Source organism: Oncorhynchus clarkii, chromosome 19 (genome assembly GCF_045791955.1).
Source record: "Oncorhynchus clarkii lewisi isolate Uvic-CL-2024 chromosome 19, UVic_Ocla_1.0, whole genome shotgun sequence".
NCBI classification, from domain to species: Eukaryota; Metazoa; Chordata; class Actinopteri; order Salmoniformes; family Salmonidae; genus Oncorhynchus; species Oncorhynchus clarkii.
Window position 1 is genome coordinate 34,430,050 of NC_092165.1, and position 24,929 is coordinate 34,454,978.

The following is a 24,929-nucleotide window of genomic DNA, read 5'->3' on the forward strand; positions in this document are numbered from 1 at the left end:
GATTTCAACCTTTATTCACCCACTCAAAAAGACAGCAAGAAGTTTGCTGAATTCCCAATACGTTATCACATGCTTTCAACCATCTAAAAGCACAACCAAATTCCAATGGAAAAATGTCAGATTTTTGGTTTAGTTGTCATCACTGCACTTTTAACCATTTAAAAACCAAGCGCAGTCAGTTCAGGGAGAATAGCATCAGCTGACATCGCACCAGTTAGATCACTCTGTTAATGTGGTCTCTTTATTCCACCAGGTTCTGCACACACTTCTGATGGCTGCGGCACGCAAGCTATGCACTGATGTTCTTGGTGACATGCTTTTGCTGTAACATGTGTTACTCGCATGGATGTCTATTTTACACTGAACCAAAATACTTTACATGTTTTGGTTCAGTGTAATTAACTTGAAGATCCCATTTGAAATCAAGTTTTATTAGTCATGCATGCGGGATACGCAGGGTATACACTAGGGGCATTCAACTCTTACTCTACAAGGTCCAGAGCCTGCTAGTTCTCTTCTACCCGATGATTAGTTGCACACATCTGGTGTCCCAGGTCAAAATCAATCCATGATCAGAGGGGAACAATGAATGAAATGCAGTGGAACTGGTTTCAAGGTCCAGAGTTTATTTTGTAAGGGTATACACCGTCCAACAATATGGGCCCTGGTCAAAAGTAGTGCACTAGGAACAGACTGGCATTTCAGACACAACCAAAATGAATGTGTGATGGATATACCAATGCCCCACCAGTCAGAATTTATAGCTAGCAGCATATTTGGGTTGTTTTCCAAAATGCACAGCTGCGTCTCCTGTTCTTTAAAAAGTGATCTTCCAAGAACACCTGAGAGCATACCTTCTAGTGTGGGACAGAGTATGTGAGAGGAGCGGAGTGTGCACAATTTGACTGGAGGGTGGAGCAAGATTCCCAAAGTCTGGAGCTTCGACCTTCTCGCCCGCTCCAATTTCACTCCAGTTGTGCTCACTTAACAAGCTCTGAACAAATGCCCGCTCCAGTATACATTTCTAGTCTACTTGTGTGCTGCTATAGCCCCTTGCTTAAGTTACTGTCATGGAGTTTGCTAAACATTTTCATAAAGAAACTGATAAAAAAAAACTAGCTGCTAAATCAAGGTGTCTCACAAAGATGAAGACCAAGATAAAGAAATGGAGTGCGGTGATGTCGTGTCCACAACTAAAGAATCATGGTGGAATCTGAAAGACACTTATCACGAAAGCATGATGGTGTACTTACTATGTACACATGCTAAAAAGGAACGAGGTGGCATTGTAGCAAAGTATTTATAAACTACAAATCAGATCTCTTAAGCATTCATTTTCATTCTATTATCTGCCCAATAGGCCTGGCATATTCCCATATTCAAGGACATTTGTTTTGATTGGGTTATTTTGCCTAAACCTTTAGGCCTACTAAAAATTTATTTTTTTAAACAGAAAGGGTGTTTAGCATCCCCAGTGGATCTGTACGTGTGAAGAGGATATTCTCTGCTGCTGGCCAGCTCTCCAGGCAGTGCTTAATTTGAGCCGGAGCAGGATCTTGGTAGTGGTGCTCAGCTATTGAAGAGGTCCCTACCTAATCACGTCACGTAGCCTAAGGCTAGTCGTCTCCCTATTGAGTTTGAAACGTGGGAAAGCCAAATAAAAAATGGATAAGAAAAGGCAATTGAGTTTGACATTTTTCAAGTCCAAAAATACAGAGAAAGATGGTGAATTGAACACAGAACGAGCCAGAACTGTCAGTTCCGGAGGAGAGGGGCAAACTTTTCCTGATGGTGATGTAATCCTTCCAGTTCAGCATCACCAATGGCACCTCCACTAGCTAGTAGGCCTACTAGCGAGTCAGACTCAGCAGGAGAGGGAGACAGTGTGTCATACAACAATGAAGTGCTCAGAGAAGGTGCAATTGAAGTTTGCCCCTCATACAGAATTCAAAGCTGGGCTGTATAACATGCAAAAAGGTAGGGAGCTTGGGTCTAGAAACAACTGGAGGGATTAAACTAGAAAAGGAGTGGGCGGAATGTACAGTAACATCCTCTGACGTAAAAATAAAGAGCTCTCAAAAAAAAATGTTTTTGAACATGCTGTGGTGGCAGCGAGCCTTGTAGACAAGGCTAAAGAGGACACCCAGGTTACAGTTAACACTCAAAATAAAAAAAATACTGTACAGCCAGAGTCTTCTGAACAGTCTTAGGAGGATAAACGTCACAGACTCGCTCATGGCTTTGAGCAAGAAATTGACTGTCAGGAGTTAAATGGACTTGACATGTATTTTTTTTCTTTACAAACTTCTGCACTGTTAAGTTAATCTGAATATGTGCATCATATCGTCACATAGGCAGGAGGCCTATATATTCTCATGTGTGTTCTGCTTTAGCCTACATTGACCCATTTCATTTGAGGTTATATTCCAATATTTGATCTACTGCTACATTGTTTTAAATTATATGAAATTCAGGTCCTGTAAAGCCCACAGCTGAGTATATGTGCATATGCATATGGCCGGTGTTCTGCAGTGACATCTACAAGATTTGCTGGACCTTGTTTAGAAAATTAAGCTATAAGAAATCTGACTTGTGTAAGCCCGCAGCTATACTCAAGTGTGTGGGCATACTGCAGTGACATCTAAAATGCTTTGAATTAATCAGCACCTTGGAGAGGGCTGTCCATTTCACCACCATAGAGAGTAGGCTACTTGGCTGTTTACGCGGTCTGCTGCGCTGCTAAGTTGGGTTTGACACTTTTGTCAATGTGTTTCAGTTCCGCAGAGCCACCCTGATAAACACCCCCCACCACCATGTTTTCCAGGACCCCCCGATTTACAAATAAACACAGTCTCCAGGCACTATCGCATGAGCCTGAAGCCAGACTGGCCAACCGTGTTTATAAAGATGTATTCAAAGGCACTAAGTAATTTTGTTTAATTTGTATTTCATTCTATATAATAAAAAATGGATAAGAAAAGGCAATTGAGTTTGACATTTTTCAAGTCCAAAAAATACATACATCTATATGCGCAAAATATAGACTGATTTAATACAACAAAATGTTTAAATGCCAGCTGTCGTGGTAATTTCCTGTATTACTAAACATTAAGAGAGCAAACCACACACAAGTCAGAGTTATATTATAAAGTCCATCTTTAATTATATATGAGCTTCACCATCCCGTCTCAGATCAATTCAGTGTTTATAAATGAATTCTCTGAGAGTGCTTACAAAACAATTCTTAGTATCATTTATAGCCAACACCCCTCTCAACTCACATGACGAATAACAGATCTTAGGAACATTACAAAGGAAGACTTTTTTTATTTTTATTACCCCTTTTTCTCCCCAATTTTGTGGTATCCAATTGTTTTTAGTCGCTACTATATAGTCTTAGGCTCGGGAGAGACAAAGGTTGAAAGTCATGCATCCTCCGATACACGACCCAACCAAGCCGCACTGCTTCTTAACACAGCGCGCATTCAACCCAGCCGCACCTTTGTCTCTCCCGAGCCGTGCACCTGGCAACCTTGGTTAGCGCGCACTGCGCCTGGCCCGCCACAGGAGTCGCTGGTGCGCGATGAGACAAGGACATCCCTACCTAACCCGGACGACGCTAGGCCAATTGTGCGTCGCACCACGGACCTCCCAGTCGCGGCCAGTTACGACAGAGCCTGGGCGCGAACCCAGAGTCTCTGATGGCACAGCTGGCACTGCAGTACAGCACCCTTAACCACTGCGCCACCCGGGAGGCCTCTCAAAGGAAGACTTTTGAATGAGAGAGGAGTATCCCATAGCCAGACAGCATTAGCTATAAATTATTGTTCAGTTTGGTCTCTTTAGACGAGATTCTAATCTCATTCTTGGTACCACTTAGGACCAAAACATTACCTCATCCAATGGCATATATTAATTGTCAATTCTAGATACTCCCATCTCAAATACACACCCTCCTGGACAAGATCAGAAAAGACAGTGAGCCTTTTAGGTCATATACTAAGTCAAGATAAGGGCAACCTCAGAGGGGACATACAATAGTTAGACACATTCCCATAAGACAAGCCTCCATTCTGTCCTCCTCCCCTTCTGATATTCTTCATAGCATCACATGGTTAGATACATTGACATATGAAGACAAGCCTGACCTCTCCCTGGAGAAGAGAGAGGAAAATGCAACTGCCAACAGTATTATGCAAAAGAAGACATTCTAATCAAATATCTCGCATAAGCATTATGTAAATAAAACATCTTATTTATCAATGTTACCTAACTAATTCTGATTCTGCTACGACACAGCCTATTGTGTCGCACTCCCAAATGATTCACAATGTATCTCTTTGTAAGCTATAGCCTTGAAATAGTATCGCCTAAATAATTCATTTTTGGCTCCCTTAGTTGCGGGTTGGCAAAACCTCTGCTCATATGCCCTGGTATGGGAGGATGCAGAGAGCTTAAAATCTCCTAAATGTTAAATGTACTTCGACTTGACCTCTAACACAAACAGGAAATGGCATCACCAAAACTAGCTTTTATGCTAGCAAGCTACATCTGTTTACATCATACCCAGCGTAGCAGCGTGAGCAACTAGTGATAGCAATCCAGTGAACAACTATCCCAGAATGAAAATATTTAACACAAATAACAAGTAACACAAATCAATTCAGTACCTGTTAATGAATCAAGCTGACACTGACCAGAATAATTTTACATAGGGTCCTCTCGCATATTGCTTGGTCTGCTGCTACGTCGGTGTATAAGGGCACAAGGCGAGACTCAGATGCAGACATAGGAGGCAGATGTTTAGAATCCAAGATGTTTATTAACAATCCAAAAGGGGTAGGCAAGAGAATGGTCATGGACAGGCAAAAGGACAAAACCAGTTCAGAGTCCCAGAGGTACAGAATGGCAGGCAGGCTCGAGGTCATGGCAGGCAGAATGGTCAGGCAGGCGGGAATGGAGTCCAGAAAACAGGCAAAGGTCAAAACCGGGAGGAATAGAAAAGCAGGAGCATGGGAAAAACCACACTGGTTGACTTGAACATACAGTGGGCAAAAAAGTATTTAGTCAGCCACCAATTGTGCAAGTTCTCCCACTTAAAAAGATGAGAGGCATGTAATTTTCATCATAGGTACACTTCAACTATGACAGACAAAATGAGAAGAAAAAAATCCAAAAAATCACATTGTAGGATTGTTTATGAATTTATTTGCAAATTATGTTGGAAAATAAGTATTTGGTCAATAACAAAAGTTTATCTCAATACTTTGTTATATACCCTTTGTTGGCAATGACAGAGGTCAAACGTTTTCTGTAAGTCTTCACAAGGTTTTCACACACTGTTGCTGTATTTTGGCCCATTCCTCCATGCAGATCTCCTCTAGAGCAGTGATGTTGTGGGGCTGTTGCTGGGCAACACGGACTTTCAACTCCCTCCAAAGATTTTCTATGGGGTTGAGATCTGGAGACTGGCTAGGCCACTCCAGGACCTTGAAATGCTTCTTACGAAGCCACTCCTTCGGTGTGTTTGGGATCATTGTCATGCTGAAAGACCCAGCCACGTTTCATCTTCAATGCCCTTGCTGATGGAAGCAGGTTTTCACTCAAAATCTCACGATACATGGCCCCATTAATTCTTTCCTTTACACAGATCAGTTGTCCTGGTCCCTTTGCAGAAAAACAGCCCAAAAGCATGATGTTTCCACCCCCATGCTTCACAGTAGGTATGGTGTTCATTGGATGCAACTCAGCATTCTTTGTCCTCCAAACACGACGAGTTGAGTTTTTACCAAAAAGTTATATTTTGGTTTCATCTGACCATATGACATTCTCCCAATCTTCTTCTGGATCATCCAAATGCTCTCTAGCAAACTTCAGACGGGCCTGGACATGTACTGGCTTAAGCAGGGGGACACGTCTGGCACTGCAGGATTTGAGTCCCTGGCGGCGTAGTGTGTTACTGATGGTAGGCTTTGTTACTTTGGTCCCAGCTCTCTGCAGGTCATTCACTAGGTCCCCCCATGTGGTTCTGGGATTTTTGCTCACCGTTCTTGTGATCATTTTGACCCCACGGGGTGAGATCTTGCGTGGAGCCCCAGATCGAGGGAGATTATCAGTGGTCTTGTATGTCTTCCATTTCCTAATAATTGCTCCCACAGTTGATTTCTTCAAACCAAGCGGCTTACCTATTGCAGATTCAGTCTTCCCAGCCTGGTGCAGGTCTACAATTTTGTTTCTGGTGTCCTTTGACAGCTCTTTGGTCTTGGCCATAGTGGAGTTTGGAGCGTGACTGTCTGTGACAGGTCTGTGAGAGCCAGAAATCTTGCTTGTTTGTAGGTGACCAAATACTTATTTCCCACCATAATTTGCTAATAAATTCATAAAAAATCATACAATGTGATTTTCTGGATTTTGTTTTCTAATTTTGTCTGTCATAGTTGAAGTGTACCTATGATGAAAATTACAGGCCTCTCATCTTTTTAAGTGGGAGAACTTGCACAATTGGTGGCTGACTAAATACTTTTTTGCCCCACTGTACAAGACAAACTGGCACAGAGAGACAGGGATAAATACACCAGGGGAAACAAGCGACACCTGGAGGTTGTGGAAACAATCACATGGACAGGTGAAACAGATCAGGGTGTGACAGTTGTGGACGTTTCATGGGTAAGCTAAACAACCATTTTTGAGTTTAACGACAAATAGCCAGAATAGTGGTGTTTCACTGTGAAGCTAATATTGTATTGCATTAGGACTGCTGGTGTTTTATTTCAATGAGCAGGCTTGCATTGTGATAAATAACACCCATGCTCTTACACCCATGCATATTATTAAATGACACTGATGTTAAAGATAGATGTTATATTCACCTTATGCATTGATAACTAATTGATAAGTGATATGATGCATTACTAGATTAGAAAGCCTAGACTACTTCATCCTAATGTAACCTAAATGCATTGAATACAAAATAAACACTGGCATATTATAAAGGAGAACATGTCTAATTTCATATTATGCATGCATATCAAACAGGAATATATATTAAATTAAATGAATACACCATTGAAATATTATTAATGCTTTTCACTCCTTGCAGGGGATTAGACAAATGAAATGCAGTCCCCAGATGCCTAAGCCTCAAAACCGTGGGGAGACAACACTTGTCATTTAAAAACAATATGGACCCTTTAATTGGTTTTCCTGTATCTGTGTATGAATTATTACAACACAGTCCAGTGTACAAAAGAAGTCAAATTTCAAGTTTTATTAGTCCTATGTACAGGATACACATGGTCCAATGAAATGCTTACTTGCAGGTTCTTTCGACTATAAAACAACAATAAATAATAAAAGATAATACGAACATAAAGTAAATGGCTCAGTAGAATAGAATAAACCTTTTAGCATCCCCAAGTGAGGCACATCAAGGAGATCAACATTCAAAAGCTTGTTCAGTACACGAGGGCACATTTTGTCATAAAAGCCACAGGTTTTTTTATACAGAGGACAGGAGTTTACAGGTTTTTGTTCCAGCCTTTCACAAACACCCCATTCAACTTACTGCGGTCTAAATTGTAGACAATAAATAATTTGATTGCTGGGCAGGAATAAAAATGCACACACGGTGCAGTACCCTGGGGCAGAAATCACTCGTCTGTATTTTAGAATGAGCTTCATGTTACAATGAGCTGACAATTCTGCATGATAGAGAATAACGTGTGGATCTACTTTTAACATAGTGAGGTTTCAAGTTCGGGAAAGAGGTTTGCAAGTTCTTTACATCAGTCTGGCTGATGGGGTGGGATGTGCTTAAACCTGAGGAGAACAGAGCAGAAACATAATGCCAAAGGAGGAGAAATTAACCTTGCTGCTCAAATTTCAGTGCTGGTTCCAGTTGCTGAGAACCACAACTACCTTGTCAATGTGCAATGATTTTGTAAACAGTTTTACATATTCATAGGCTTGATCAAGTTGTCACTGATTTACTTTTACTTTATCATTTAAAACATTTTCTTTATATGCAATGGTGAAATACGAGGGAGGGGAAAGTAACAAGAAAGTTAGCGAACGTCAGGTGAACAGACTGCATGCATGTATTGACTGATCATGTATGAAGGCACAAATAACTTGGCTGGCTAGCAAGCCTAGATTGAACAGAACACAGCTAGCTGCATTTCCTATGTTTTTAATCAAATGTTGTTCAAATGTCTTGCCTCCAAACCAGTCGGGCACCAATATTTTGTCCTGCCATGGAGTGAAAGGAACGCATCAGTTGCCATCTTTCCCTGAAAACAAAACAAAAAAACAAACAAAAAACGATTTGCCTCATGTTTAATTAGCTGGCTTGCAAGTTCACAAATTCAGGATTCAAAAAAATGTCCAGGTCTTCAGAATTGAAAGTGATCATTTTATAATTAGCTTGTTTAGCTAATAACCAGGACGAGATCTCCTGCTCGCTAGCCATCGCGTCCTACCAGCTAACTTAGCTTGGCTAGCGGGCTGCTAAACAGCGGTGACTTAACATCTGAATTCAAAATTCATATGAAATCATTTGTAAAAAAAAAATGGATTGGTAAATAAACGTAATACTTACATTTAACAAAGTTATTTATTCCTTACATTTTCTCCCAAGTGGGGAGGATTTTATTAATTTTTTTGCTGTGTCGCAAAGTGTTATGGGATAGCTTCCCTGGCGAAGGGAACGAAAAAGTATGCTCCCATGTGTGCTTCGTTTTCCAGACCTCCCAAGTATGCTAATAGAACTTCCGGTATACTTATGTTTTGGAAATTCTTAAACAGGGACACTCGAAGTCAATCTTAAATAAATCATTGTTTATTGTCAGCGCACTGGTGAGGTTGCAACCAACTCAATGCACCATAGTACACATGTCAATCGGGAGTTCTCCTTGGGCCACCTCAGTAAACAATGGACCTAATCGGACAGCTCAGAGCTTCTACTCTTTTCTGTCCATAAAAAACAAATGGATTGGTGGAAGAGGCAGGGCAGTCCAGGAGCAAGGAAGGAGGGTGTGGTCAAGCAAGGCATCCCCCGAGGCTAAATGCCCTAAGGTTTTTATCAGAACAGGCGTAGATTAGTTTCATATTTTTATTTTCCTGACATGAGTTTGTGGTGTTTAAAAAAAAGGAAAAATAAAAAAGTATATGGCTATACACAGTTATATTTGCATGATTCAGCATAATTAATTAATCATTACCGTTTTGTTTCATTCATGTGATTGACCAATACTGGTTCATAACATGTGACGGGGAGCTGCTACCGGAGGGCTGGGGTGTGGAGGTGGTACTGGAAAAACCGGACCGTGCAGGCGCACTGGAGCTCTTGAGCACCGAGCCTGCCCAACCTTACCTGGTTGAATGCTCACGGTCGCCCTGCCAGTGCGGCGAGGTGGAATAGCCCGCACTGGACTATGCAGGCGAACCGGAGACACCGAGCGCAAGGCTGGTGCCATGTAAGCCGGCCCAAGGAGACGCACTGGGGACCAGCTGCTAAGGTTTTTATCAGAACAGGCGTAGATTAGTTTCATATTTTTATTTTCCTGACATGAGTTTGTGGTGTTTATAAAAAAAGGAAAAATAAAAAAGTATATGGCTATACACAGTTATATTTGCATGATTCAGCATAATTAATTAATCATTACCGTTTTGTTTCATTCATGTGATTGACCAATACTGGTTCATAACATGTGACAGACCAATACCTCACGAGGCTTCTTTCTCTCTAAGCTGAGACCTTGAAATTGAGATATATTTCGTTCTCAAAACAAGGTCTGGGCGTACTGCCAAATTGCAGCTAGTAGTGATAGTGAGGATTCGTAGTCAGTCACTTGCATGAACACAGAAAATGGTTATTAGAACAGCACATGAATAGAACACAAAAATGAGTTATAAGAAAAGCACATGTATTAAATATCCATCACACTTTTTTTTTAAATATATATTTTTTTATTGAATATCCGAAACATACAATATACTTGCAGTGAAGCCGCTCAACAACTACATCATACCAGTCATCCAACAGATTCCCATTCAGAGCGACACACAGAAGCATCCAGGGTCAGTGCCCTGCGAAAAGGGCACGTTGACAGATCTACCACCAGGCCAAAAAACGTGAACCCGAACCCTCCAAGATCCCCCCCTCAGTTCATAAAAACTGTCCCTCAACCAACTACTGAGAAAAAAGGAAAAAACAGAAGAAAACAGCAAAACAACAATGCAATTTGTTTTTAAATAATAATAATAATACATTTAAAACAACGGATATCAAGGACAACTAAAATCATAACAGCAATGCCAACTGTATATGATTGTGTGGATGTCTGGCACTATTACATGTATGTGTGTGTTCTTGTATGTGTTTATTTGAATGAGAGTGTGTGTATATGCATGTGTACAAAACACCTGCACGGCATCAGCCTCAGGCAAACCGGCATTGGTTGTAAAAACACTGCCCCTCAGTGTCATTCAAATTTACTTTTTATTATGTTTTATTTTGACTTTTTTCTTTTTTCTTAAAAACTTTTATCTTTGACCATCATTCACTCCCACACAGCAACTCCACTCCCACTTGTCTCCAATTCCGTCACACTTAGTACTTGCCTTTTCGCGTTCTTATGTTTGGAATCGCCCTTGAAAAATGACAGTTTACTTCCGGACTCGCTAAACACTCTAGTCTAGATAGAACACAAGTATGCATTTTGGAACACACCCGTAGTGTGTTCCAGCTAGTTTGAGCTAGCTTTAGGGGACACACAGCAGCTTCTAAAGAGCCCTGTGGTCTCATTAAGCCCAGCTCTACCCCCACCCACCCTCGGCTTTGAAGCTTGAAGGGAAAAATCTCACTATTGATCTGAAAATCAGACTACTCTCAAAACAGCTGACCACTGAGAAAGTACTAGAGCTCAAAGAACACCTAAATGCAAGAGTCAGGAGGATTAGATCATTCAGTTCCGCTGTATATGATGATGATGAAGGGCCAAGAAGAGAAGTATCGTAACTTATTATTAAACCCTCAAATTATTGTTGACGTCATTTCTCCAATAGCTTGCCTCTTTCACACAGTCACAATTACCTGATTCTGTAGTAAGACCAGGAACCAAATACATAAAGTTTTTCATAACCCACTCCTGTTTATCAGGCTGGTCACTCACACTGCCCCTCTACCATAGTACCCCCCCTACCCTGCCTCCCCCTACACCCCAGCACCTTAACTGTCCTGATGGGCAGCTCTCCAAGAACCGTCCCTTATAGGCTTGTGGACAATCCTCAAAAAGGGCTTTAGTTTTTGAGATGAACAACCATGTTTTTATACATCTGTAATGTCTGCGATTTATGAAATGGATGGTTGTGAAAAATATGTTTTACCCGAAAACGTGGTTAAATTGATAGATATTGTGACACGCTCTAAACTCAAAAAGTGAATGCCTGGTTGTGGGGGACATAAGCTCGTGTAACCCAATATTGCAAGCTCTGATATTGCTAATGTGGAATACAAGTAGTCAGTTGTCTGCACTACATACACAAATAAACAGCATTAGGATATCTTAATGCATCTTGGAAATATAGACCTGTAAACACAGAGCTACAATAGGTGGAAATATAAACTATGAATATTTATGAAAGTAAGCTTGGCTTTTTGGTAGCTGATTAATAGACAACTTGCTCTCATTCAGTGCTGCATGGTCCTGTATGACAAAAATACGTACAGTTACACGTTTTTTGATTTTGTGGGTATTGTAATCTAATCTGTTCTAAGGAAAACAAGTGGGCTGAAACAGTGAAAATTGTCTCTTTTTTTTCAGTAAAAGGTTCCTCTGTGGATTTTATATGTTTAGCCTCTTGCAATTACGTAAGGTGGCTCCGCCCACATTTGACTCCAAATACATTATGGCTGCCACAATACCATTATATATATGGTGGTTTACAGTTTTCCACAATTGTTTACACACGTTTGCTGAATCTTTGGCTCATTTTCCCAAAACCCTAAACACAAAAAGCAAAAAACTCTACAAATCTCTAGCAAAAGCAAACACTGCATTCAAAACTGTTCTCTTTCCAAAATGTTTTTTTTTGCAGCAAAATGACACACATGTATCATATGAATACATCTGTCTACCAACCAACAACACACTGATGTGCTCAACACAAAACACTACTATGAATATCCCATAAGAAGGTTTATGCCTTTTGCATTTTCAGTGTTACACTGTAGCGAGTTGTAAAATATTGTTACATTAACCTGTTGGATCTCTGGGGGCGCTATTTCATTTTTGGATAAAAAACGTTCCCGTTTTAAGCGCGATATTTTGTCACGAAAAGATGCTCGACTATTCATATTCTTGACCGTTTTGGAAAGAAAACACTCTGAAGTTTCAGAATCTGCAAAGATTTTGTCTGTAAGTGCCCCAGAACTCATTCTACAGGCGAAACCAAGATGATGCATCACCCAGGAATTAGCAGAATTTCTGAAGCTCTGTTTTCCATTGTCTCCTTATATGGCTGTGATTGCGCAAGGAATGAGCCTACACTTTCTGTCGTTCGCCCAAGGTCTTAGCAGCATTGTGACGTATTTGTAGGCATATCATTGGAAGATTGACCATAAGAGACTACATTTTCCAAGTGTCCGCCTGGTGTCCTGCGTCGAATTCGGTGCGTAATTGCCAGCTGCTTCCACTTTACCATTTGATTCAGGGGAGAAAGCATGTGTCCAAGAACGATGTATCAATGAAGAGATATGTGAAAAACACCTTGATGATTGATTCTAAACAGCGTTTGCCATGTTTTCAGTCGATATTATGGAGTTAATTTGGAAAAAAGTTCGCGTTTTGAGGACTGAATTTTCGGTTTTTTTTTGGTAGCCAAATGTGATGTATAAAACGGAGCTATTTCTAATACACAAAGAATCTTTTTGGAAAAACTGAGCATCTGCTATCCAACTGAGAGTATCCTCATTGAAAACATCAGAAGTTCTTCAAAGGTAAATGATTTTATTTGAAGGCTTTTATGTTTTTGTTGAAATGTTGCGTGCTGGATGCTAACGCTATGCTAACGCTAAATCCTTTGTTTGCTAGCTACTGTTACACAAATTATTGTTTTCCTATGGTTGAGAAGCATATTTTGAAAATCTGAGATGACAGTTTTGTTTACAAAAGGCTAAGCTTGCGAGATGGCATATTTATTTCATTTCATTTGCGATTTTCATGAATAGTTAACGTTGCGTTATGGTAATGAGCTTGAGTCTGTATTCCTGATACCGGATCCGGTATGGGGAGTTCCAAGAGGTTTTAATGTATACCTACTCAAATATACAAAAATAAACACACACAAATGCAATACAGTAACAAAAACATGGTCATGTATTTCCAAAATGCAGTATTTTTAACACTTGTGTTTTGTATGTAACACTTTCCATACCCAACAGGAGAAAACCAGGAAAAACATTCAGTTAATAAAGACAGAGACTTCATGGAACTTCCACATATCAGGAGGCCATTCAACAGCCAAAATGTCATCTGACCAAAAGTATGTGGAGACCTGCTCGTCGAAGATCTCATTCCAAAATCATGGGTATTAATAGTGAGTTGGTCCCACCTTTGCTGCTATAACAGCCTCCACTCTTCTGGGAAGGCTTTCTACAAGATGTTGGAACATTGCTGCGGGTACTTGCTTCCATTCAGCCACAAGAACATTAGTGAGGTCAGGCGCTGATGTTGGGCGATTAGGCCTGGCTCGCAGTCACGTTCCAATTCATCCCAAAGGTGTTTGATGCGGTTGAGGTCAGGATTCTGTGCTTCAAGGATTCTCAAGTCCTTCCAACCCGATCTCGACAAACCATTTCTGTATGGACCTCGCTTTGTGCACGGGGGCATTGTTATGCTGTTGCCACACAGTTGGAAGCACAGAATCGTCTAGAATGTCATTGTATGATTTAGTGTTAAAATTTCCCTTCACTTAAACTAAGGGGCCTAACCGGAACCATGAAATATGGCCCTAGACCATTATTCCTCCTCCACCAAATGTTACAGTTGGTACTATGCATTCGGGCAGGTAGCATTCTCCTGGCGTCCGCCAAACCCTGATTCATCCATCGGATTGCCAGATGGTGAAGCGTGATTCATCACTGCAGAGAATATGTTTCTACTACCAGTCCAATGGCGGCGAGCTTTACACCACTCCAGCCGACGCTTGTCATTGCACATGGTGATCTTAGGCTTGTGCAGCTGCTCGGCCATGGAAACCCATTTCAGCTCCCGACGAACAGTTCTTGTGCTGACGTTGCTTCCAGAGGCAGTTTAGAACTCGGTAGTGTGTGTTGTAACTGACGACAGACTATTTTGTACGCGCTACGTGCTTCAGCACTCGGCAGTCCCATTCTGTGTGTGGCCTACCACTTTGCGGCTGAGCCTAGACGTTTCCACTTCACAATAACAGCACTTATTGCCCGGGGCAGCTTTAGCAGGGCAGAAATTTGACTAACTGACTTGTTGGAAAGGTGGTATCCTATGACTGTTAAAAGTCATTGAGCTCTTCAGTAAAGCCATTCTACTGCCAATGTTTGTCTATGGAGATTGGTCAGTCCAGAATACCCTTCCAGTCATACAGGAAGGATACTGCCCTTGTCGCTGCATCTTGCCCAGAATGACCAGTTAGCTGTTCAACTGGGTAAGGCCCCAGAACTACAACCACAACTGGCTACTTTGTCTCCTCACCCTGTTAGGACACACATAGACCTGCTATAGTGGCTGACTGTTGTATTAAAGGTTCCTTTCCTGCAACTTGGTTGTGCTACTATGGCTACCTTTACACAGGCAGACCAATTCTGATATTGTTTCCACAAATTGGTCTTTTGACCAATCACATCAGATTTTTTTCAGAGCTGATCTGATTGGTCAAAATACCAATTAGTGAAAGAATTAACAGAATTGGACTGCCTGTCTAAACACAAGCCTTTGTCCTTGTTTCATAAAAAACATTAACACATTGAAAAGGTAGTTGGCTTCAGCTAATCAAACATAACAGAGGCATGGCAGTGCTCATAGTCCTAGTTATAACATGAAACATGAAACAATTTTAAAGACAGAATGACATAATAAAAATAAAAAACCTGGGCAATTTACATTACCAGTCAAAAGTTTAGATGCACCTACTCATTCAAGGGTTTTTCTTTATTTGTACTATTTCTACATTGTAGAATAATAGTGAAGACATCAAACTATGTATCTCTGTGTTTACCAGTGTTGGGGAGAAGTGAACTGCATGTAGTTTAACTAGTAAATTAACTACATTTTGTAGTAGCTTCATTGTAGTTGAACTTAATTCAAATCTAGGTATTGTTTTCTGTACTTCATTACTATTTTGCTATGTAGTTACCTACTGGAACTACAGTACTCTTTTTTGCCTTGTCACTAGCCTATTATTCCACATCTGTTTATCAAGCTGGTCACTCAGTCCCTCCCCTACCCAGCACTCCCTTACTCCACTTACTTCACTTCTGAAATATTGAGACCTGAAGATCTTTCAAATACTATGACCGTTTTCTCACGCCAGCCTGGAGTGCCAGGGTTCAGTTTTAACACTATTCTATTGTTTCCATTGTGCAAGGCAAGCTCAAATAGTATTTGAACCCAGGTCTGGTACTGTTTATCCAGCAGTTTTCTTCCGGTGGGTCAGTCAGTTGGCTGTTGGGTGGAGGGAGGGAGGATAAGGATCAATAGAAGGGCTGCATTATCCGGCCTCATCAGAGACGCAGGACGCTAATGAGCCGGGAGAAAGAACAGCTGACAACTCACTTTTGTCCCTTACACACCCCCGGTCTTCTCCAGAGAATCATGCACATCTTCTGGCCAAACACAATATCAAACACCAACCTCCTTAGACAAACAAAGCAGGAAGCCATACTCAAGAGACCCTCCTGGATTGGACAGGTCCTGAGAAAGAGTGCAGACTCCATCCCAAGAATAGCTGTCCATTGGACTCCAGAAGGCATACGTACAAATTAAATTAAATCAAATTTATTTACAGTGCCTTCAGAAAGTATTCATACCCTTGATTTATTCCACATTTTGTTGAATTCAAAATGGATTACATGTCTTTTTTTTCTCAACCATCTAAACACAATACCCCATAATGACCAAGTGAAAACATGTTTTTAGAAAGTTTTGCAAATTGCTTGAAAATTAAATATAGAAATATATAATTTACATAAGTATTCACACACCTGAGACACCAATACATGTTAGAATCACCTTTGGCAGCAATTACAGCTGAGTCTTTCTGGGTAAATATCTAAGAGCTTTACACACCTGGATTATACAATATTGGCATATTATTCTTTTTTTACATTATTCAAGCTCTGTCAAGTCGGTTGTTGATCATTGCTGGACAGCCATTTTCAAGTCTTGCTATAGATTCTCAAGACGATTTAAGTCGAAACTGTGTCTAGGCCAATCAGGAACATTCAATGTCGTCTTGGTAAGCAACTTGTGTATATTTAGCCTTGTGTTTTAGGTTAATGTCCTGCTGAAGGTGAATTTGTTTCCCAGTGTCTGTTGGAAAGCAGACTGAACCAGGTTTTCCTCTAGGATTTGCCTGTGCTTAGCTCTATTCCGTTTATTTGTTTCCTAAAAAACTCCCTAGTCCTTGCCGATGACGAGCATACCCATAACATGATGCAGCCACCACTATGCTTAAAAATATGAAGAGCCGTACAGTGATGCATTGGATTTGCACCAAACATAACACATTGTATTCAGTACATAAAGTTCATTTCTTGCCCACATCTTTTTCTGTTTTAATTTAGTGCCTTATTGCAAACAGGGTGCATATTTTGAAATATTTTTATTCTGTGCAGGCTTAGTCCTTTACTCTGTCAATTAGGTTCGTGTTGTGGAGTAACTACAATGTTGTTGATTCATCCTCAGTTGTCTCCTATCAAAGCCATTAAACTCTGTAACTGTTTTAAAGTCACCATTTGCCTCATGTTGAAATCCCTGAGCGGTTTCCTTCCTTGCTGGCAAATTAGTTAGGAAGGACGCATGTATGTTTATAGTGACTGGGTGTATTGGTACACCATCGAAAGTGTAATTAATAACTTCACCATGCTAAAAGGGATATTCAATGTGTGCGGTGCTTTTTTTTTTTTTACCCATCTACCAATAGGCACCCTTCTTTGTGAGTCATTGGAAAACCTCCCTGGTTTTTGTGGTTGACTCTGTGGTTGAAATTCACTGCTCAAATGAGTGACCTTACAGATCATTGTATGTAGGGGTACAGAGATGAGGTAGTCATTCAGAAATCATGTTAAACACTATTATTAGACCTACGTGGCTTAATCCCATTTTTACTCCTGAACTTATTTAGGCTTGCCATAATGATGGGGTGTAATACTTTTTGACTCAAGACATTTTAGCTTTAAAAAAAATGTAAAGTCTAAAAATATGGTAGGGTATTGTAAATTAATCCATGTTAAATTCAGGCTATAACACAACAACATGTGGATAAAGTAAATGGGTGCAAATACTTTTTGAAGGCACTAAGAGGTGGAAGCTCAAGACAATGTGGTGGAGAACAATCAAGACCGAGGTCCAACAACATCAGCAGAGCTGGGGCACGGTGGAGAAGATGGGCAGAAACAGACAAAAATGGAATGCCTTTGTTGCTGCCCAATGCACAAGCCGGCGTGAAGGGGATGAGTGGGCAATGGAGGAGAAACAAAGTTAGAGTTATATTAAAGGAGTCTTGTTTAGATATATTGTATTACATACATGGCAACACAGTATATGGTTTCAACAAGAACAACTCAGAGCAAAGGGTTAGGGGAAACATCTGCCTGGCTACAGCGATTCAGGGGGAGATCTTGGGGACACAGCTGGACCTCACTATCCACTAGCAGGCCTAGTAAACAACCTTTATCCTTGCACTGACCCCAAATCAAAAGTAAATATTCTATACAGTTAAAAGATAACGAACAACATTGCAATTGATTATGTGGACACCTGTGTGGCACAGCGGTCTAAGGCACTGCAAGAAGCGTCACTACAGTTCCTGGTTTGATTCCAGGCTGTATCACATCCGGCTGTGATTGGTAGTCCCATAGGGCGGTGCACAATTGGCCTAGGTAGGCCGTCATTGTAAATAAGAATTTGTTCTGAGCAGACTTGCCTAGTTAAATAAAGGTTACATTTTTTTTTTTTTTATAACCAAAAGATTCTAGCATTCAGTTTGTCCACGAGTACTCAATGGCTGCATTTACACAGGGAGCACAATTCTGATCTTTTGCCCAGTTATTGGCATGAGCCGATCCTATTGTTCCAAAGATCAATTAGTGGAAAGAAATCTGAATTGGGCTACCTGTGTAAACGCAGCCAGTGAGTCAGCAACAGAAACTCACTGAGGCACTACTGACACCAAGTGGGCTTCACAAGTATTGTGTCTCTGGTATAACTAGAACGAAGGACTGGCGGCACAAAACATCTATAAAATCTAAACGTCTCAACTTTCTGGGAATTTACATTTCAGAGACATTGTTAGCGCCTTTGCATCCAGTGTGATTTGTACAGTTTAACTACATTTGTATGCAGTCACACTACCCAATAACCTTGTATTAATATTTCCATTTATATGCCAGTTATGAAGAGGGTGGTCAGTCATCTACAAACTTAAATTGTCCATCTGTACATTTAGTACTGGACTCATTCAAATCGCTTTATCTAAGTAATATAACTAGCAATAGCATTTGAGAAACACATTGCTCTCTGCCTGCACCATGTTCAAATAGGACTACCTTCCATCAAGTCACTTGGCAGACAGCGGTATGAAGGCTGGAACTATGGAAATGAATGACATTACAGATTGAACGTCTGTCTGGAACACCATCCTCCATATATCAATGTAAAAATAAAGTCCTAGTCCGTCAGAGGGTCTATCCATGAATTCTATGAAACATGTTTCATCAGTTATTCATCTAAAAACATCCTAAAGCGACACTCCGAAATACATGGAGTCAGGAGTTCAGCATCCTAATTTGCATGTGGCATTTAATGAAACAGGCTGTACAAAAATATCTTGGAGCATTGACATGGAACCATTTCAGACAAGTCAAGTCAACAGACAAGTAATCATGGGTTTTTTTATTCAATATGCTTAGGTTTCATTTGGACAAAAAAAATATTAACATCACTTTCCAAAACAAGTGTCTTCAACAATGCATAGCTAGACATTGTGCATGGTCAGACTGGCTTTATATGGATCAAAAAGCTGTAGGTTACAAGTGTTCAACACTATACAACTGAAAATGCACAATTACCACCAACACTGGATTCAGAGAATATACCCAGTATGCAACCCACCCTATTCTCATTGCTCCTATGCTTTAGAACAAGTAAAGACATTTATGGGAGAGAAAATGTAAACTTGATGCATCAATTACAGTAAAAGCAGACAATAGAAAAGTCTAATAAAATAAAAATCGAGGTAAAAGAAGTCCAGAAACCAGAGCAGCAAGACCATGTCAAAACTGACTGGTGACTAGAGAAAAAGCTTGATGATTAAAAACCCACATTATTCGAAGAAAATACACTGAGGCAGTTTAGCTTCCCTCTTCTGGTGAATTGCATTTAAGGAAATCCACAACCTTTCAGTTACGAAAATGTATTTATCAAAAGTAGAAACAAAACTAAGCATGACATGACAGCAGAACGCACTCAACTTTAACGCCTCTTTTCCTTCCTATCTGACTTGCGATCCCTGTCGCCGCGAGAGGACCTCTTCCCTGACCGGCTGCCTTCAGAGGTGGTCCTCTTCCTGTCAGACTTGGAGCTCTTATCTTTGGAACCTTTGGATTCACGACCACTGCCCTTGGATGACTTGTGGCTCCTCTCAACTACTGCCTTCTTCCTCTCCCTGTCCCTCTCGGATGGCCTCCTACGTTTCTTGTCCTTCCTCCCTCGGCTGCGGCTCCTGCTAGAAGAGCTGGAGGAGCTGCCACTGGAGGAGCTGCTCCTGCTGGAGGAGCCACTAGAGGAGGAGCCAGAGCTCCCACTGGACGAGGAGCCGGAGGAGCTGCTAGATGAGCTACTGCTGCTTCTGCCACCACCACCTCCCTTCTTGTCCTTTGACTTCTTAAGTCCCCTGCTGGCTTCCTTGCTCGTAGGCGCCAGCTCCTTGGGAGCCGCAGCATCATCCTGGGCCTGGGCAGGCTGGGCATTAGTGGTCTGCTTTATGGCACCTTGATCAGCCTCTTGGCTCTGCTCGGTTGTGAGCGGCTCTGGATCCGTTTCAGTCTCCAGTAGGGGGATCTGAACCTCAGGTGCCATAGATGTTACATCAGAGACTTCCACACGAGGGTTGCACTCTGAGAGCAGGGGTGTGGCCACTTCTGTACGTGGCTCTTCATCTTTGTTTGGTTGCATTTCAATGCTCTTCTCCTGGCCGTCTGACACAGCTGTGAGGTCCTGACCTTGAAGGGGCTCCTTTTCTGCCTTAACCGGTTGCTGCTCTTCTACTCCTTTCTCATTACCTACCTCCACTGGACTATCCTCCATCTTCTGATCCCCGTCCCTGGCCTGCCCTTCAGCCTCCCTCACTAGTACAGTACCCTCCATCTGCTCCCCCACATCTCTAAACTCCACTATTCTAGTGTCTTGACTGTCTTCCTCAGCCTCCTCCATCTCATCTGCTTTAGACTCCTGCTCCTCGACTTTCTCTACTGGCTTTTTCTTTCTGTCCTCCTTATGCTTTACACCCTCACCCCCCTCTTCCTCCTCTATTGTTGCCTCATCTTCCTCCTCCATCTCCACATCAAACCGGTTACCTGTCACTTTGACTACCTGACCCGTGGGCTTACCCTCCTCTCGATCTTCTTTCTTCAGGTCCTTACCCAGAGCGGTGTCCCTCTGAGACTGGCGCCGAGGCCGAGCCTCCATCTTATTCAGATGTTCAGCAAATGCCTCGCGTCTCTCCTCAAACATAACTGAAAACAGGGATTTTTTTTATTTATTTTTAAACAGATTCAGTGACACCACAATGCACACCAAGGATAGGAAGTGTATTATGGCTACTTGTTGGAGGGCAGAATAATTTGGCAAATTGCACAATTGCTTACCATTCATTTTTTTCTGAGACTCATCTAAGAGCTTCTGAGTGGCTGAGCACATCCTCCCAGGCAGAAAGAAGATGGGTGGCTTGGTCTTTGTGCGGATGTACTTGACAATTTTTGTGTTGTGCACATTCCACTCCTCTTGCTAGAATACAAAAAGGTTAATGAGCATTCAACCGTCCCATCTACATATTGTGAAAACTGTCACACACACAAATGTTTCATTTCACCTTAGTGCAATGTTATTACAGATTAAAACATTTTATTTTTTGGCACCAGCACAACCAATGAGGTTGAATATTGCTTTCAAGCTTCAAGAAAAGTCTTTACCAACTGAGCAAGCTCCACTTTCTGTTCCAACAGTCTCAGCTCTGTCTGCTTGGCACGCCTCTCCTCAAAGAGCTCTCGTCTTTCGCCCTCTACTTTTTTGCGTTCTTGTTCAGCTTGAACTTCCAATTTTTGTTCAATCTCAATGCGTTTCTTTTGCTGAGAAGAGATAGATCAAAAATATATATAAATTCACACATACAATTTCCCCATTAGCAAATATTCCAAACTATATCCTAACAGCTGGAATAATTTTCACCAAGCTAGCTCGAAGGCTAATTCTGTAAGGTGACTTTCATGCATTTACTGTATTAGAGTACCAGTTCACCAGTGTTAAGAGTAAACAATATTCCTACCCTATCCGTTGCCACATTAGATTCCTGCTTGAATTTCTGTAATGTTCCCATCAACAGGCCAAACATGCGTCGATTCCTATAGGGAAAAAGGACAAAACAAAGAATAACATTTACATGATTTCTTGGAGATACGCAAACTAAAGACCATTATTTCCCTAAGCATGTACAATGACATGTTACCTTTGTTTCCCCCTCTCATCCATGGTCTGATCCTGGATCAGGTCTCGACGTGTACGCTCCTTGGAGGTAGCTACTACTGATGACTGCAACACTGGCTGTGTTTGGACAAAGGCAAGTGGAGAGTTGGACACTTAAAACATCAAGGTAAAAGAGTCAGACAGTGAGTGTATAATGATGGTCTACCTTTTTGACATCGTCATCATCTTCAGCGTCGCTGTCATGGCGTGAATCTCTCCTCCCTCTCTGGTCACCGGCCAGCCTATACAAAGACACGAGCAACACAAATGTGTGATTAACAGGCCACATCAAATAGAAACCCATTTGAATGCCACCAGGTGTAGGGCAATACCTTTTTAGGAGTGCCCACTGCAATAATCATGCAACAAGGAATGACAGCCTACTAAGTGAAAGTTGGGTTCTTGCACAAGATAAGTCTCCCTCTGGCTATCTGCCTTGTCAATATCCTCAGTGTCTATTAGTGTCACTTGTCTGTGCATCCATCCTGTGTACGGTAACTAGCGGATTTGCACTGGTTTTAGAATTTTTTTGTTAACTACTCAACCAGGCATTAGAAAATGAGGGAAGCAAAAATGACTTCCTTCAAAATTCTTAATCTCTTTAGAGGACATGTATGAGATCTGGAAATGTTATTTTGCTGGATTAATCCCTAAAACATCCTAACACACTGCGAGCCAGTACCAGTTGATCAATTGTTGCAACCGAGAGACCAAGCTCAAGACAGAGTGGACAGGCAGAGTAAGGAGATTATGCAATTGAAAGACAACTTGAACCAACCTCCCTGCATACCCAGTGTGATTTATAGAGGATATTTACTTTTAATAATTACATGTTCTGACAACGCAATGTTTTAAATTTGTCTAATTTATAAAACAAAATTTAAAAAACTTTCCCACGCGCTGCAGATGGCTGTATCGATCCACTAATACAGCAGTAGTAAAGGCCCAGCGAACTAACATTACATTTGTCAAAGAAAAATCCCTGTGCTGCAGACACTATATCAGTCAGTTATTATTAATAATAACAATAACAACTACTTTTTAAATGTAACCTTTATTTAACTAGGCAAGTCAGTAATAACAACAAATTCTTATTAAGAATGACGGCCTATAAATGCCAAAACCGGACAATGCTGGGTCAATTGTGCGCCGCTCTATGGGACTCCCTACAGCCTGGATTCCTAATACAAGGCCCATTGATACTAGTTTTTATATACATTTTTATTACGATTTTTTCAGGGGGTGTTGTAACACCCCTACTTCCCATGACTATGGACTCATCTCCACTACATCTGGAAATGGGCTAGATCTATAGATGACTCTTACCTCAGGAGGGCCCCTTCAATATCCCTCTGTTTCACTGGGGGTCCTCCTGGTCCACCGCTGATGTCGGAGAGTCCACGCCTGCAGACAAATACAACATAAAGCTCAATGAAATACAAACATCACACATACTGTTGGAGATAAAGCCTAAATATGAAATGTGTTTTACCTCAACAAGTTGATTCCTCGCCCCCTACCTCCTCCAACACCTGGGATGGTTGGCCGTCTAACTTGGCCGGGTCTGTAAGGAAAGCAGAGAAATTACATAACGTTACATTTAACATAGATCGACCAGAGCTAGCTGTAACTATCATTGTTTTTAGAAAAACGTAGCCAACGCTACATAGGGGGCAGGGTTGGGGGTATAGAATAAAAAAGATAAATAAATCAATGTGGCATAGCTAACTACTGTTACTTCAAGTAACGTTAGTTACTCTGACTAGTCTGGAAATTAAACTGAATCGAAACTAGCCAGCCAAAGGACACTAGCGAGCAACAACCGAGTAGCTAGCCAACTTGCTAACTTTACCAGTTGAACAATATATGGACATAACGTTAGCTAAGTAAAAAAACAGTAACGTTAGTTACCTAACTATAGTAATTGCATAAGTATTTGTACTTGCAGCTAGCTAGCCAATTAGCACACGGCCGATTCCATTCGACAGCACAGGCACGCAACCAAGCGGCTAGCTGGTTATGCACGAGAATGGGAGATGCCATTTTTGTCGTGGGATTGGCATTTGTTGCTAGCTATTCAGCATAGTTAGCTAGAGGACGAACGAATGCTGAAAAGGTTAATACAATTTAAGTTTTAAAATGCATTTTTGTCATACCTCAATTCATTAGGATCCCGACCAGTTAATTTACGAATATTATCGTCTACATTTTTCAAACTCTCTTTCGCTTTCTCAAGCTGGGCTTGCAAAGATCCCACTGCCACCGCCATCTTAGCTACAGTAACTGCCTTTCCTCGCGGGCACGCCAGCTAAGTGTTGGTCGCTCGTCGCAAAGCATCACTGGGTGATAAGCGCGTTTCACTATCTTGATTGACAACTCAAAAGCCCAATCGGCAACTTCGTTATCTAAACGCACACGGCCATGAATTGTAAGCTTTCTCTAGTCAACAACGTCCATTAGTTTGTTGATCAATGAATGATTTTGATAATGACAAATACTTTGTCATTTGGTTGTTTTGGTCCTAGAGTTACACCACAGAACAGTGGAGCCTAAAATATCTGGTAACAGTCACTAAAACACTCATTCAGAATAAAAGGATGTCCAATGCCTTTATGGCATACAGTTTTTCTTGATGGTACAGAGCAGTGGTGGGCTTGTAGAGATGCAAGTGTAACCGATGTGAAATGGCTAGCTAGTTAGCGGTGGTGCGCGCTAATAGCGTTTCAATCGGTGACGCCAGTCACTCTGAGACCTTGAAGTAGTGGTTCCCCTTGCTCTGCAAGGGCCCCGTGAGTGACTGTGGTTGATGTGTGCAGAGGGTCCTCCCTAGTTCGAGCCCAGGTTGGGGCGAGGAGAAGGACGGAAGCTATACTGTTACATTGATGCTGTTGACCCGGATCACTGGTTGCTGTGGAAAAGGGGGGTGAGTGTAAC

The 24,929-nt window shown here is 41.4% G+C and overlaps 1 protein-coding gene across 1 annotated transcript; it reads right to left on the reverse strand.

Moving 5' to 3' along the window:
* Positions 1-19,035: 19,035 nt before the first annotated feature.
* On the reverse strand, positions 19,036-24,315 carry LOC139375075 (pinin-like). Its single transcript, XM_071116500.1, has 9 exons — positions 24,152-24,315; positions 23,488-23,559; positions 23,322-23,399; positions 22,162-22,237; positions 21,979-22,073; positions 21,799-21,874; positions 21,446-21,601; positions 21,122-21,260; positions 19,036-20,989 (listed from the first exon to the last, which is right to left on the reverse strand). Exons 1-9 carry the CDS (start codon positions 24,262-24,264, stop codon positions 19,728-19,730), a joined length of 2,067 nt encoding a protein of 688 aa, XP_070972601.1. The 5' UTR covers positions 24,265-24,315; the 3' UTR covers positions 19,036-19,727.
* Between the last annotated feature and the right edge of the window lie 614 nt (positions 24,316-24,929).